We start from the raw sequence: 15652 nt of genomic DNA, 5'->3' as shown, positions 1-15652 counted from the left end.
CTCCAATAGTACTCCTCTGTGTACATTTTAGAAGTGTGGTGTTTGGCAGGATATTATTCCAAGAGCCACTGTGGAGGTATAATCCCTGTAACCAATTAATTCACTTTCTCTGTATTAACCCTTTGCGGTCCATTTATTAAGTGCGCGTCAGGTCTAATTAATTTTCACACGCGCAGTTAATTCTAGATGTGCTGTTTAAGTGTTTTTTTTTTTTTTTCACAGTCAAACGGGTTTAAATGGCCCTGCATCTCAACAAAGCACTCACTAGGCATCTCCAGCCCCGCCCCACCCTTTCGTTCGCTATAGCTTTCACCTATGTAAGAAATAAATAATAATAAAAATAATAGTCGTACATACCGATCAATCATCTCCTGATCACTCGTTTTATCACCAAACTCCTCAATAATGCGATCCAAGTCATTATTTTATTACTATAACATCTCAAAAAAGCTGCAAATGTCTGTGTTCTCGGTGCGCTGATGCACTGATCAACCAGCTTGTTTATTTACGACCGCCCCGTTATCTGATACAGGGCCATGTATGACTATTCATGAGATACGCCCCCGCCCCCCCCCCCCGACTTGTCTCGGCTCCTGTCGCTCCCACTCGGCAATTGAATGGTTTTCTCTGCTTTTTCCGGCGAAAAAACGACTAGAAACCTGTTTTTTGCGTTGCTATAATGTCGGACCCAGTCCGACAAAGGACCTGAGAGGAATAATTGCAATGTCGGACTCAGTCCAACAATGGACCGCAAAGGGTTAACCTGCAATATACAATGCTAATGCATCCTCGGTGTAAACCCGTTAGTTACAGCACCTGGACCAGTCGCTGCGTTCCGACATCATTGAGGCAAACTTCTACAGCGCGACGCTAGCAGACTCGCACAGGTTTGACGTGTTGGATCTGCACTACCACTTCCGCTTTGAGCTGCAGAACCGCACCAAGGACGGCGTGCACTGGAACCAGCTCGCTCACCGCAAGATCACCTTTCTCCTCCTGGCACACATAGCCGAAGCCTGGAACGTGGAGGTGCCGGACAGCAAGAGGCAAAGTAAGGATGTCATTGCTTCTTTAAACCCAGTGCTGTCCTTCCTGCCTTGTCAGATAATGTACCGTGTGTGTGTGTGTGTGTGTAAGGGGCCGTTGTTGAGTAGGATCATCTAGGCTGTGTTCACAGTGGGTATGTTAAAAACGTTTCAGTACCTTTTGGTTTAAAACGATTAATCAATTTGCTTGCTGTTCACACTTACCTGGAAGGAAGTGTTTGTTTGGTACGTGAACTGCAAACATTACGTTCATATGCTTGTGTGAACGTGATGTATAGTTACTACAATTACTAAAATGATATTTGAAGCTGCTTGCTCTTTAACAGTATTGTTTGCTTTAATGGAGGGATTCAGTCGTACAGCATTTCAATTAAAAGTTCAGATTTTAAATTGTATTTCATGGTAATGTAAAACGTTTACAGCTATGTTACCTCTTAAGTTTTTTTTTTTTTGTTTGTTTTTTTGTCTAAGCAGCATTTTGCACACTGCATTTTCTTTCTTTTCAGATCTGCTTTGTAATGAGAACATTGAGTACAACCCTGCTGCGTGCCAGCATGGCAACAGAGAAGTGCGCCAGCCTTACATTTATAGCAGTCCTGCTGCAGGTAAGGACCAGAGGTTGAGGCTTTGCAGCCAGTTGTATTGCTGTGCTGTAACTGATAATACAGATTGAAGCCTTCGGGGCAACTATTTGGAAGGGTGATAAAAAGGAGGGAATGACAAATGTAAATGTTTATTTTGTACTTGCCCTACCTTTTTAAGCACATTTATTCAGGTTCATCTGAGGTTGTAATACAGCAATGTCTAATGTACTAGTATTAAATCAAAAAAGAATTTAGCAGGTTGGGAATCTTTCCTTTTTATAAGAATCTATTCAAAACTGGCCAAATAGAAAGTATTAAAGGAGTGGTCTGGTTTTTGGGTTTTATTTAAATAAATAACTCAAGATGTCATACTGGTTCTGATGGTTCCAACTGAGATTAGAAAAAGTTTGAGAGAAAGCATTAAGATATTTAAATAACATTGTATATGTATTTGGACATGCACATAAATACTAGTCAAAACAGCATTTATATATAGAGAAGTGTAAGGTACTGCACACAGACAATAAATATGTGCATTATAAATATCGTATGGGAGATACTGAAATTGATGAAGGGAACTATGAAAGACCTAGGAATTTGTTGACTATATCTAGACAATGCGGGGAAGCTATATAAAAAAGGCCAACAAGATGCTCGGATATATTGTGAGAAGTGTTGAATTTAAATCAAGGGAAGTAATGTTAAAACTTTACAATGCATTAGTAAGACCTCACCTAGAATATTGTGTTCAGTTCTGGTCACCTCGTTACAAAAAGGATTTTGCTGCTCTAGAAAGAGTGCAAAGAGCAACCAGAATTATCCCGGGTTTGAAAGGCATGTCGTATGCAGACAGGCTAAAATAATTGAATCTATTCAGTCTTGAACAAAGAAGACTACGCGGCGATCTGATTCCAAACATTCAAAATCCTAAAAGGTATAGACAATGTCAACCCAGGGGACTTTTTTGACCTGAAAAAAGAAACAAGGACCAGGGGTCACAAATGGAGATTAGATAAAGGGGCATTCAGAACAGAAAATAGGAGGCACTTTTTTACACAGAGAATTGTGAGGGTCTGGAACCAACTCCCCAGTAATGTTGTTGAAGCTGACCACCTGGGGTCCTTCAAGAAGCTGCTTGATAAGATTCTGGGATCAATAAGCTACTAACAACCAAACGAGCAAGATGGGCTGAATGGCCTCCTCTGGTTTTGTAAACTTTCTTATGGTCTTATACATACCCACCCATTAAATACACCCTACATAAGAGGAGATAGTAAAACAAACTCACTGAGCACAGAAGTTCATGAAAGCAGGTTTGACTGTGTGTGTGTCCATGTGTATTGATGCTGTTGGACCTGTGGTTTTCTGCAGACCTCTGCTGGAGTGAGATCCAGAGATATGGGGGTCCCATTCATTACTATGACAGGCAGGCTCCTGGGCTGGTTCCAGTTCATCACCATCCTTATAAGGGTAAAGAGTTTGTAAAGCATGTACAGACGTGCTCAAATTTGTTGGTACCCCTCCACAAAAAACGAAGAGTGCACAATTTTCTCTGAAATAACTTGAAACTGACAAAAGTAATTGGCATCCACCATTGTTTATTCCATATTTAATAGAAATAAGACTTTTGATTTTTTATTCAACATAATATTGTAAATAATAAAACAAATGAAAATGGCATGGACAAAAATGATGGGACCGCTAACCTAATATTTTGTTGCACAAGCTTTAGAGGCAATCACTGCAATCAAACGTTTTCTGTAGCTCTCAATGAGACTTCTGCACCTGTTAATAGGTAGTTTGGCCCACTCTTCCTGAGCAAACTGCTCCAGCTGTCTCAGGTTTGATGGGTGCCTTCTCCAGACTGCAAGTTTCAGCTCTTTCCATAGATGTTCGATAGGATTCAGATCAGGACTCATAGAAGGCCACTTCAGAATAGTCCAATGTTTTGTTCTTATCCATTCTTGGGTGCTTTTAGCTGTGTGTTTTGGGTCATTATCCTATTGGAGGACCCATGACCTGCGACTGGGACACAGCTTTCTGACACTGGGCAGTACGTTTCGTTCCAGAATGCCTTGCTAGTCTTGATTTCATTGTGCCCTGCACAGATTCAAGGCACCCTGTGCCAGGCGCAGCAAAGCAGCCCCAAAACATAACCGAGCCTCCTCCATGTTTCACTGTAGGTATGGTGTTCTTTTCTTTTGAAAGCTTCATTTTTTCATCTGTGAACATAGAGCTGATGTGACTTGCCAAAAAGCTCCGGTTTTGACTCAGCTGTCCAAAGGACATTCTCCCAGAAGGATTGTGGCTTGTCAATATGCATTTTAGCAAATTCCAGTCTGGCTTTTTTATGTTTTTCTTTCAAAAGTGGAGTCCTCCTGGGTCTTCTTCCATGGAGCCCACTTTCGCTTAAAATGCGACAGATGGTGCGATCAGAAACTGACGTACCTTCACCTTGGAGTTCAGCTTGTATCTCTTTGGCAGTTATCCTTGGTTCTTTTTCTACCATTCGCACTATCCTTCTGTTCAGTCTGGGGTCGATTTTCCTCTTGCGGCCGCGCCCAGGGAGGTTGGCTACAGTTCCATGGACCTTAAACTTCTTAATAATATTTGCAACTGTTGTCACAGGAACATCAAGCTGCTTGGAGATGGTCTTGTAGCCTTTACCTGTACCATGCTTGTCTATTTTCTTTCTGATCTCCTCAGACAACTCTCTCCTTTGCTTTCTCTGGTCCATGTTCAGTGTGGTGCACACAATGATACCAGACAGCACAGTGACTACTTTTCTCCATTTAAATAGGCTGAATGACTGATTACAAGATTGGAGAGATGTGTGATACTAATTAAATAAACTAATTAGTTTGAAATATCACTATAATCCAATTATTTATTATCTTTTCTAAGGGGTACCAACAAATGTGTTCAGGCCATTTTAGAATATCTTTGTAGAATAAGCAATAATTCATGTCTTTTCAAAGGTTCTTTGCTTTATTCTATGACATACCAAAGGCATGCAAGTATACATGATAAAATAGCTTTTAAGTTTATCACTTTTCAGGAGGAATGAAGCATTATTTCAATGAGCTGTAAGGGTACCAACAAATTTGAGCACGTCTGTATGTGGGTGTTCAGTTACACATGATTTGGACCCTTCCAGTGCAATGCACTTCTGTTCTACAAGGCTTCTTTATCCACTTTACTTCACTAGCATGGCTTTCAATCTGTCACTGATGCACTAAAAGGGGTGATCGCTCATCTGAATTGATAGCTGGGATTTATCAACATTCTTTTTTTTGTTTTAGAGGTTGGCATGGGTACCCCTAAAACCCTGGGAAACCAGCACATTATAAAAACTCCCTTCCTCAATCTAATCTTCCACTCGGTATGAATTTAGATTGTGTAATTGTCATTTATTTGGTTCACTGCAGTTTGCCATGAATGCAGTTAACAGACCTAGATGTTTGAGCCACAGACAGAATGGATTCCCAGCTCTAAATAAAATGTTACTGTTAAGCACTAGTAGTAATTGAAGCATTGTTATTTCAAAATAACAGAAGCCTGTTTTTTACTTCAGTGAAGTAGGCTAGAATGTGTGTGTTTTTTTTTTTTTTCCATTAAACTTGTCTGTATTGAAATTAATTCAGTTTCATATTGAAGCTTGTGTACTACTCATTCAGTTAAACAAAGTAGGAATTTGCTTGACGTCTTTCAATTCAAGTTAGATTATTTGTGTATAAAAAAAGACAATCGAGTCTCAGTCCTTCTTACGCAGCCAGTGTCATCTTGCTTTAAAGGCATGTACTGTACCTGAAATCGTAAGGTAATTGAAACATTTTTGCTTATATTCTTCCTGTCGTTCTGCACGGTTTCAGCCCTTGTTAAAGATACAAAATAATGTATACCGATCCGAAGCAAGTGCAGAACTTGCCCCAGTATTTAAAGTAAGAAATATATATATATATATATATATATATATATATATATATATATATATATATATATATATATATAATGCACAGAATCATAAGACTAGTATTCAGAAACACACACATTCGCTTTGCATTTGACAGTTATTATAATAATCAGTTTGCACTGGAAAGGTTTATCACTTTACCATTTACTTCCCATCTCAGTGTAATTGTGTGACATTTGAAATGTTTACAACCTCAAAAACATTAAATTCAAGAAAAAAACAATAAAAACGAACAAATTAGACATTTCTATTGCATTTCTGAGTAACCCCTTTGACCCCAGTGTACAGGACTTACTATATGCAAACTATTCTAGCATGGTAGTGAAAAATACCAAGGAGTTTTCTAAGGGCATATTTGCTTTCTGCTCAGTGGAGCTGGTGGAATTAAATGCAAAATGATTGTCAAACTTTTACTCCTCAGAAAAGCACATGAGAATCACAAATCTTTCATTTAACCCTTTGCGGTCCATTGTCGGACCTGGACTGACATTGCAATTATTCCTATCCGGTCCATTGTCGGACCCTGTCTGACATAAAAAAAACGCAAAAAACGGGTTTAGTCGTTTTTTCTCCGGAAAAAGCAGAGAAAGCCATTCAATGGCCGAGTGGGAGCGACAGGAGCCGAGACAAGCCGATAAAAAATTAAATAAATAAAAAAAGGCGCATCTCATGAATAGTCATACATGCCCCTGGCATTACATAGGGGCGGTCATAAGGAAACAAGCTGAATGGTACTGTATCGGCGCACAGACTATCGCTGACATTTGCAGAGCTTTTTTGAGATGTTATAGTAATAAAATAATGACTTGGATTGGATAATTGAGGAGTTTGGTGATAAAACGAGTGATCAGGAGATGATCGATCGGTATGTACTATTATTATTATTATTATTATTATTTTATTTATTTATTAGCCTATGTGAAAGCGATAGCGAACGAAAGGGTGGGGCGGGCTGGAGATGCCTAGTGAGTGCTTTGTTGATATGTAGGGCCTTTTAAACCCGTTTGACTGGGGGGAAAAAAAACAACTTTTAAACGGCACGTCTAAAATTAACTGTGCGTGTGAAAATAAAGTGGACCCGACGCGCACTTAATAAATGGACTGCAAAGGGTTAAGGTACATTTACCTTATCGGACCATATCAGCCGCAACGGTACAGTACTCGATCATGCAGCTCTGTACCTAGTATTCTGACCTCTAGAGAAATCTTCCTTTCGCTAGCATTTCCAGCGTGCCTTTGTAAAGATTGACACATTGACAGAATCCTAAAGCTCTGTTCGTAAAAGGTATTTTCTTTTCTGTTGCAGTCCGGTACCCAAGCAGCAGCAGCAGTGCCGCTCCCCCAGCTGGTTCAAGTCGCTGACATTTTACTCTGAGTCTGAGTTCCCCTCTGTTACTGGTCATGCAACTTCTCTGTCTAATATGGATTTCACTTTCCAGTCCTTTTTATTCAAGACACCACTTCCCGGTACTCCATAATAACATGGCTGGTGCGTTAGCTCAGATACAGATATCCAGATTCCTTCAAAGTCTGCAGCTCATCCAGCGCCTCTGTAAGCTTTGCAATCAAATAATCGATTCAACTAAATCTCCTTTTTAGTAATATCCAGGATTCAGCCCATGATACATGACATCTACTCTCACCTTTCAACTAGATCATCCTACACCAACAACTGGAGTACTTTTCTCAACAGTTCAGCCAGCTAATTTTCAACTGAACCCATCTATTCCTTCCATCACCCCTCTTATTTCACTGGCTGAACCACCTATTGATTTTCTATTCCCAAGCAGGATTAATCCAACTCCATTTAACCACATGGCTTTCATAGTTCATGCAAAAGAATCTTTACATTTGGCACCAACTACTATCAAATCCAATTTGTTAGGATTTCAACATCAATTTTACTTGATGTCTTTCGCTTCTCCAACTATACTATACTCTTGCAAGGAATTTCCAAGTGCTTTTCGGCTCCACCTGCTCGCCTGGCTATCTCTAGTCATTCTAGGCAACTTTGATTACTTTCTATGTCAAGGCTGCTTTTCTCAATTTGATGATTTAACTATGGAAATAATATCCGAACAGTATTTTGGGGTTTTTGAGATGCTCAGAATGTATAGTTCCTTCTATTTCCAGCTTTCCTCCTCTTGGTATCCGCTGCAGTGACCTGAACCTCATTCAAGATTCCTATTTCATCCTATTCCTTCGAATTTCAAAAACGGATCAGCTCCGGCAACGACAATGTATTCAGCTTTCAAAAATCAACTCTCCTCTGTGCCCCTACACTTCCATACTGAACAACATCGCAGAACGCCAGGACATTTCATCCTCTGACCCTTTGTTCAATTCAAGCCGGTCCATTTGAAAGAAAAAAAAAAAAAAAAAAAAACTCTCCTCTATGCCCATATGCTTCCATGCTGAAATACATTACAGAACGTAAACCCAAATCTCCTTCCGACCCCCTATTCATCAATGCAAGTGGGTCTGTTGTCTCAAGACATTGGTGTTGTTCTCACCTCTCCACTTTGGTTTCCAGAGCAGGTCTTCCCTGCAAGTAGACACTCTGCATTCATTCAGAATTGGGGCAGCCACTTCAGAAAAGATTAACCAGCATCTAATAAATATGGGACGCTGGACCTCAGCAGTCGAAGCTTACATTCATTCTTCACCAGCCGAAGTAACATCTGCCCATCAGTCTATTGCTAGTATTTTCACAGTGGGGACGACCTATCCGCCTGGGCCACAAAAGGTTTCCTCATAAAGAAATAAAAATGAAAGGGGGGTTTTCCTTTCCACTGTGCGGAGGGTCTTCACATAGTCAGTAGGGTACAGTTTCTAACCCTTGTCATGTTAAGTGTTTTTCTTTTTGTGTTTTTAAATGTTTTCCCTCTTCTATATGCATTGGCAGTTCTCCTTTTTTCTTCTCATAAATGTCTTCAGCAGGGAGCCGGGGGTCCATCCTTTGGGGGTTAGTGATTCCACTTTCTTCAATCCTTTAAGCGCCACTTCATTTACCTCATAGAGGAGGGTTCTCCATGAGTCAGAGGGGACCCCTGGCCAAACCCCTCCTTTAGCATGCATGATTCCTTGTCTTCTCTTTTTCAGGTACTGATGCCTCTACTTATGTGAGGGCCACAAGTGCTGGAACCCCTCTTGTTTGTCGGGTCTCCTCAGCGACGGAAGCCCCCTTCTATAATGTTTGACTTTTGAAGAGGCGGAACACCCTGCTCTGTATGTTCTAACATCTACTAACTTTGTTTTCTTTCTGGTTCGAGAGCCTCTTCATATGCCAGGTCACCTCAAAGACTGTGGCCCTCCCTCCTGTTTGTCGGGTTTCCTCAGCGATGGAATCCCTCCACTGCATATGTTGGGCCATTGAAGAGCTGGAACCGCTTTCACGTGTTAATATATTACTGATTCAATGTTTCTGGTTCGCAAGCTTCTTCGTATGTCGGGTCATTTCAGAGACGGTGACCCCCCCCCCCCCCCCCCCCCCCGTTTGTCGGTTCTCCTGAATAACGGAAGCCCCCTTTTTTTTTTAGATGCGTAGGGCCTTCAAAGGATGGAGCCCCTCTTTTTTTATATGTTCTATTTGTTGTTCATTTTATGTCCTAAACATTACAGCAGGTGGCCTAGCTCTGCCCCGTGAAACAGAACCTGCATGGAGGCTGAACTCAAATTACCAGAATCTTCCTTGGAAGGCCTGTGGTGGAGGTCCAAATACAAGCTTTCAGGACGACTCCCCACTGATCGGTGTGTCTGCTTCTGTCATGGGCTTCACCACTGGCTACATCAGCTTTGAGGAGCACCACAGCAACCATTACAACAGAAACAACACCATGAATAATGGTAGGTGCAAATGCCAGGTTAGTTGTTTTAAGTGTTTGTATAACTTTTTTTTTTTTTTTGCATTTGCTAAGAATACTAACCCTTGTATGCCGTAGTGAGGTTCAAATCAATATAGTGACTGGTTCACATGAAGTGCAGTAAAGAGATGAAGAGGGTGGGATGGCTTTGACCCATAATGCACACCTTATGTTCACCTTCTAATTGCATCACTTTGCCAGCAAGCATTAGATTCTGTGAGACCATCTCTAATGAGCTGTGAAAAGTTGACAGTAGTAAATCCAATAAATTCTGTGAGTAATGGTGTAGGTAATGCAAGTGCAGATAAGTTTTGACTTGCGTCCATTTAGTATTGATGCTGTTGGATCTGTGTTCTCCCCCAGAGCCCTGCTGGAATGAGAACCGGAGGTTTTTGGCTCCCAATCAGTACTTTCACAGGGAGGCCCTGCGGCCGGCTCCAGAAATACATGCCTTTCATTATAGGGGTAAAGAGTTTTAAAAGCACGTGTGTGGTTGTTCAGATGCACAGGACTTCGGAGGTTAACTGCACTTAATCATCCATTCTGTTACTTGAGTCTGTTTCTACAAAAGCATGGATTTATTGGGTGGTGCTGTAAATGGAAAGTCATTTTTTTCAATGATTTCTCGCTGAAATAATTACACAATGCATTTTTTATTTATTTTATATTTTTAAAAACAAGCTTTTTGTTCACCACTGATGCCTGAATCCACAAGCCTGTACCAAGTTTACTGAAAGTGCATACACGTGTACATTATTACTTGTTTTGTGGGGAAAAATTTAATAATCAAAAGCCATCAAATATTGTGTTATGCTTGGTTTTTTACTTCACTGGTCTTGGGTCCCTTTCTTTTTTTTGAATCCACACTAGCAGGGACCAGCGTTTTACGTCTGGCTCAGTTAAGGATTCATACGTCTACTCATCCTTGTGTGTTTTAAATAAATAAATTAATAAATAATTTAGACCTGTTGTGGTCTTGACAGTTGGTATACTTTTTAAAACCCCTCCAATCACTTTGTGTATGCTTGTACCACGTTAATTTCCTATCTATTTTATAATGCATATATGTTATTTCAAAGTTTTGGTAGGGCAACTTATCAAACTCCATAGAGTTCACACAGTGTTTTGAAATTTCTAAAAATTTAAATAAAAAAAACTGTGACCGATGGGGGATATACATACTCGGTGGGGATTGCTTAAGTTTTAGGGCAGGTTACAGCTGTTTCATCTCCTCCTGGGTCTTCTTTCCTCATACCTTAAACCACCTTAGTTACAAGTATAAGACCTGACATTATCCTAGGGTAGTCATCAGTGGATCTTCTATGCTTTTTTTTTTTTATATAAAGCCCCTTAATAAAACTGTCTTCTTATCTACAGAGCCACTTTTCGGTGGGATGTCTATGTATAATGATGCTCCTTACTTGTCAGCTGCCTATGAAAACAGAAGTAACGTTGTTATGAAGCAGCGCCCTGTGAAGAGATACTATCCTCCCAACAAGAGGCCCAATGCAAAGCCCTATTACAGAAACTGAGTCCTGGAGAATGTAGGGCAAGAACATGGCATTCTTTCCTAAATTTTACTTTACAACAACTTTTTTTTTTATTATTTAATTATATGTATTCAAAAAAATGGAAATGTGTGTCACTACTTTAAAAAAAAAATATATATATATATAAAATAAATCCCACTGCCTTATAGAACCTTATGTAGCACACTTAGCTGGAATAGTTTTTGTAACTGTTGCTAGAATGATGCGCCAGTTAGGGAGATGCAGAAGTAATAGTGTTTGTGTTTTATATCTGTTTGAATTTTGATCACCTTCCAGAAATTTGGATTTCACAAGTTCTTTTGTACATTTATTTTTGGTTAGTTGGATCTAAATGTAGTTGATCACTTAGTCCTGTTCTTGTTTTTATGCATGTTTTTGTAATAGTTAATAAAGTACATTTTGGATTAAACTGAATGTCTTATTTCGTTGGGTGGCTAGTGGCCTCATGGTCAGAGCTCGGGATCTCAAGTTAAATTGTAATTTGTGTGGTAAGGTGTCGGGTGAAGTCCTGAATGGGTGGTATGTCGGAGCGCAAATTCTGCAAAGCCCCTATCCTTTATGGAATTTGTATGTGGTGATGGGTTACAAGGAAATGTAGTCCACATGGTTTTAATGTTGGTCATTCATCAAGCTACATTTCCTAGGATGCACTGGGTGGCAGTACAGGTGCTGCTCAGCAATCCGGGGATAATGCTTGGCACCTGCAGCTTGTTATCTGTGTGAACATATAAGGCAGTCTCTAGCCTCATTCTGGTTGGAGTTTGAGGAGTGAGATCTGTGCATATTGTGTTGGTGAATTGTGAGTAAAATAGTTTGTGGATGAAGACAAAGTATTGACTTGTGCTTGTATGAAAACCACCTTTCTGTACCAGTTTTGCACGTGACCTCTAATGAACTGTACCACCTTAATTAAACTGTTACAGGTGTTTCTCTGTTGAAAAAACCCTGTGTTTTGAGTCTCCCCTACAACACTGGAAGGTAGTGAAAGTGGCAAAGCTACCCCACTTTGTCATAAAGGGTATTTTCCTTTTTTATTTTTATTTGGGGAAACTAGAAAATCTGACTAATTCCCTTTCAAAAAAACCACTTAATTGTTTTTTATTAAGTTTATTTTTTTTAAAGAACTTTTTTAATCATCTTTGTAAGGGAGTCACAGTACAGTGTAGCAAACCCACTCACTTTCAAACCCCCCCCCCTTGTCAAACAACGGGTGCAGTAAAGGGGTATACATCGGCTGTATGTGTGTTAATTCCCTCTGCCATGCTTTCATATTTAAATATCTTCAGATAACCGATCTGCAAAACTTAGGGCTTTTCCAGTTGTCGAGTACCAGAAGCTGGGGCTATGTTTGTACAGTACATACATACAATGGATATAGGCCATGGTGGTCAACATTTTGTTAATATCTCTGAATTTAAAGCACTTTTTTTAAATAAATGTTATTCTGTTCTTCCTTTCTGACCATTGTTGATTTATTTTAAATGATATTTTGCATAATTTAGTAATGAACAGGCAAGTACCATGAATAATCCAGGTCTTTATCATGTAAAAACAGGGAATGTTTTGGAGCTCATTTATACTCCTCTACATTATACATAAAATGTGCAATAAAGAAAATGATGCTCCACACTCTAGTCCTTGATGATAAAGCTTTATTAACTGGATGGGACCAGTGCCTGGTCTGGGATACAGATTATAGAATGTAATGCCTCTGTACATGCACTCGCTAGAACACAGGAGGGGAGAGAAGGGAAATCAGTCACACAAGGTACTGTATAGGGCTGAAACACTTCTTTCACATCACTGATAGGCTGTTTATGGTATCAACAGATTTAAAGCACTGCAGTGGAAGTAGTGCAGAGGAGAATGGGCTGGAATATGATTCAAGTAAAGAGAAAAAATGCTTTATAAATTTGTTCCTTACCCACTTGCTTCTAGCTACAAGTAATTCTGTGATGTCTTGTTGGGACATTCATGGTGCACTTGTGTGTTGCATGTGAATAACTTAATCCCGTTATGATAAAATCTAGCACAGTGGGATATGAATAATTTAGTTGGGTTAGTTAAGTTTTCTGTCTCCTCTGAAGTGGATATTCCTATAGGTTTTGCCAGGCATGCATAGCTAATTGCTCTCATTGTAAAGGTACAACAGCTGTGCAACAAGATTCCTGTTCTCGGTTCATAGTTTAATCATGAAACAAAAGTCAACTACATAATCTACTGAGCATCAAAAGAAACGTATCGCTTATATTTGGATAAAATTCACTAAATATGATCGAAAAATGACAAACTCTGTTTTAGAGCAGGTACAGTGACCTTTTATTGTGCTGATTAACAACTGACATCATGAAGATGCTGCAAAATGATCTGTCGATCTTGGGCAGGTGTTGCGACTCTTGGTCTCCCAGTTTGTGGCCTGTCATTGACAGTGTGTGTCTGGTTATACCGTCTCGCCAGGCCTGAAATTGCTGGCTGTGAGCACCCAAGACGGCGAGCCACAGGACGCTGCCCTAGTCCAGCCTCCAACATGCCAATTGCACAAAGGCGCTGCTCTCTTGCCAGATGTGGCATATGGGTTTTTTTCTGTGATTCTTTATTGCTTTTATTCAAGTTTGCAATTCAACCGCCGAAATCACTCCCTATCCAGTGTCCAATCAACTGTCTCACTAATTAGGTGATTAAGTGCACATGCTTCAGTCATAGTCACAGAAGCGTGTCATGGTCAAGGATGAATGATCGAAATATATGTGTTATAATAGTGATGTTTCTTTTATTGCTCGGTATATATGAACTGATTTTCTAGACAGTTTGCACCTGTACTATATAAAAGAAACAAGCTGCTACATCTTTTTTCCCCCCACAAACTCCATATGTCATAGTTATTAAAGTACTCTGCATAACTAAACCAGACATCAAAAATAAGTGTTGCAAATCTAAGGCAATGTCTTATCACAAGTTCATGTCCTGAAATATATTGGCACCCACTGCTATGTAAACAGATTCTTGGAAAATAATAATAATAATAATAATAATAATAATATTATTATTACAAAAAAATAGTATCTACCAAACACATTTTTTTTTTGTTTATTTATAACAGCCAGTTTCAGAACAACATTAATCTTAGTGTAGAGTTTGTTGATTGTTCCTCATGGCTAAACCAAACAAAGGTTAGTGCACAATAGAAACGGATATGGCTAGACTAATGCAAGACCTAGCATGTTATCCAACACTTACATTCTCCCTTGAAGACTGGACTGAAAAGAGGACACCCACTCGAAATCAACTGGCTTTGAATACCCTGTAGGTCAATTTTATAAACACTCTGCAGCAAGTGTAATTATTTCATTATTTAAAACAGTAAACCACCCCATTCAAGTATCACTTTAGAGCAAGGTCATGTCTGATTAAACTTCCGAATAGTCTGCACAATGGTTGACTTCTTTAAAACCCAGTTGTTGAAGACACATTTCATACAAATAACAATATCAAAATAAGTTAGAGATGCACACTACAGTAAATAGTATTGTCATTTAGTGATGCCATAAATAGTCAGAGATTCCTGAAAACGCATATACTTTATAATGTCATTTCAATACAATTGAAATTATAACTAAGCTAAAATGTGACAGCACTGTGTAAATCCTCACAGTGTGTTGGTTGACACCATATTTCAGATGCAGGTAAGAGTGCAACACACATGAAATCCAATCTGAAACTCACTTCTTATTTTAAGATGCCTGTACGTCAGTCTTAAATGTAAAATATCCTGTAGTTCATTGCAAGTAACTGATTAACTATCTAATAACACAGCACATTTATACAATTAACAGGGCAAATTTGGATTCATTATAGATTTTTTGAAATTCCTATTTTCTCTATTTATATGAATTTTCCTTGAATGCTTTTTCCCTCCAGCTAACAGCTAATATAATTGGAAGCTTAGTGTACTTGCTTTTGATAACTACATATGGGAACATGTAGCATATACTGTGTAAATATAGACACATAAATAATAGCTAATGTAATTGGAAGCTTAGTATACTTGCTTTTGATAACTGTAAATATGGGACCATTATGTAGCATATACTGTGTAGATATAGATATAGCATTGACATAGTATTACATATTCAGGGCACATTGCACAAAAGGCCACATGAAACTAGAATGAATGCATTTTATTTTTGTTTTGTTTGTTTTCTTCATCGGGATAGTTATGATTTCAAATGGTCCCATCAAGTAGTGCCAGTCCCACTATGCCTAAACACAGCACCTTCCCATGCCAGTATGGGATGTCACTTCATTGAAAGCTAGCAGCCTGCAATACATACAGTTAGATGAGCGAGAGAGAGAGAGAGAGAGAGAGAGAGTGAGCGCAGTGGTACGTTTCACAGCAGTCTAGGAGGAGAGGAGCAGGCGGTGCACTTTGTGGAGCTGTGGCTGTGTTAGGACGACCCTGTGGATCTGCTCCTGCCCGCGGGGACAGGGGAACATCACCCTCCCTATGAGCACCGTGTCGTCCTTCTGCTCCACTTGAGCCTGCAACAAATGAAAAAAAAATAGAAAACCCTGCGTCACGCCCCGTTACCAACCACAAGTAATATTCAGCCATTCACAGGAACGGTCTTTTTCTGCA

At 39.5% G+C, this 15652-nt stretch overlaps 2 protein-coding genes across 15 annotated transcripts in view; one reads left to right on the top strand and one right to left on the bottom strand.

The window, feature by feature from the left end:
• fam113 (family with sequence similarity 113) overlaps positions 1 to 11425 on the top strand; it is a 34464-nt gene extending 23039 nt beyond the window's left edge. For 4 of the 7 annotated variants that reach the window (XM_059033912.1, XM_059033908.1, XM_059033921.1 and 1 more), the window contains exons 6-11: positions 808 to 1051; positions 1553 to 1651; positions 3002 to 3100; positions 9225 to 9449; positions 9830 to 9931; positions 10844 to 11425. In XM_059033912.1, coding sequence (XP_058889895.1) covers positions 808 to 1051; positions 1553 to 1651; positions 3002 to 3100; positions 9225 to 9449; positions 9830 to 9931; positions 10844 to 10998 — 924 coding nt within the window. In that variant the 3' untranslated portion in view covers positions 10999 to 11425. Of the gene's footprint in view, positions 1 to 807; positions 1052 to 1552; positions 1652 to 3001; positions 3101 to 8705; positions 8832 to 9224; positions 9450 to 9829; positions 9932 to 10843 lie in introns of those variants that run through there. The other 3 variants (XM_059033922.1, XM_059033927.1, XM_059033931.1) reach the window with 3 other exon arrangements.
• Positions 11426 to 12651: 1226 nt separating this feature from the next.
• Positions 12652 to 15652, bottom strand: part of LOC117421393 (dynactin subunit 1-like) — a 102821-nt gene continuing 99820 nt past the window's right edge. For all 8 annotated transcript variants that reach the window (XM_034035757.3, XM_034035751.3, XM_034035754.3 and 5 more), the window contains one exon: positions 12652 to 15555. In XM_034035757.3, the coding sequence (XP_033891648.3) occupies positions 15415 to 15555 (141 nt within the window). In that variant the 3' untranslated portion in view covers positions 12652 to 15414. The remainder of the gene's footprint in view (positions 15556 to 15652) is intronic.

This window comes from Acipenser ruthenus, chromosome 1 (genome assembly GCF_902713425.1).
Source record: "Acipenser ruthenus chromosome 1, fAciRut3.2 maternal haplotype, whole genome shotgun sequence".
Taxonomy (NCBI): domain Eukaryota; kingdom Metazoa; phylum Chordata; class Actinopteri; order Acipenseriformes; family Acipenseridae; genus Acipenser; species Acipenser ruthenus.
The sequence above is the reverse complement of the archived record's forward strand: the minus strand, read 5'-3'. Positions and strand labels throughout refer to the sequence as shown.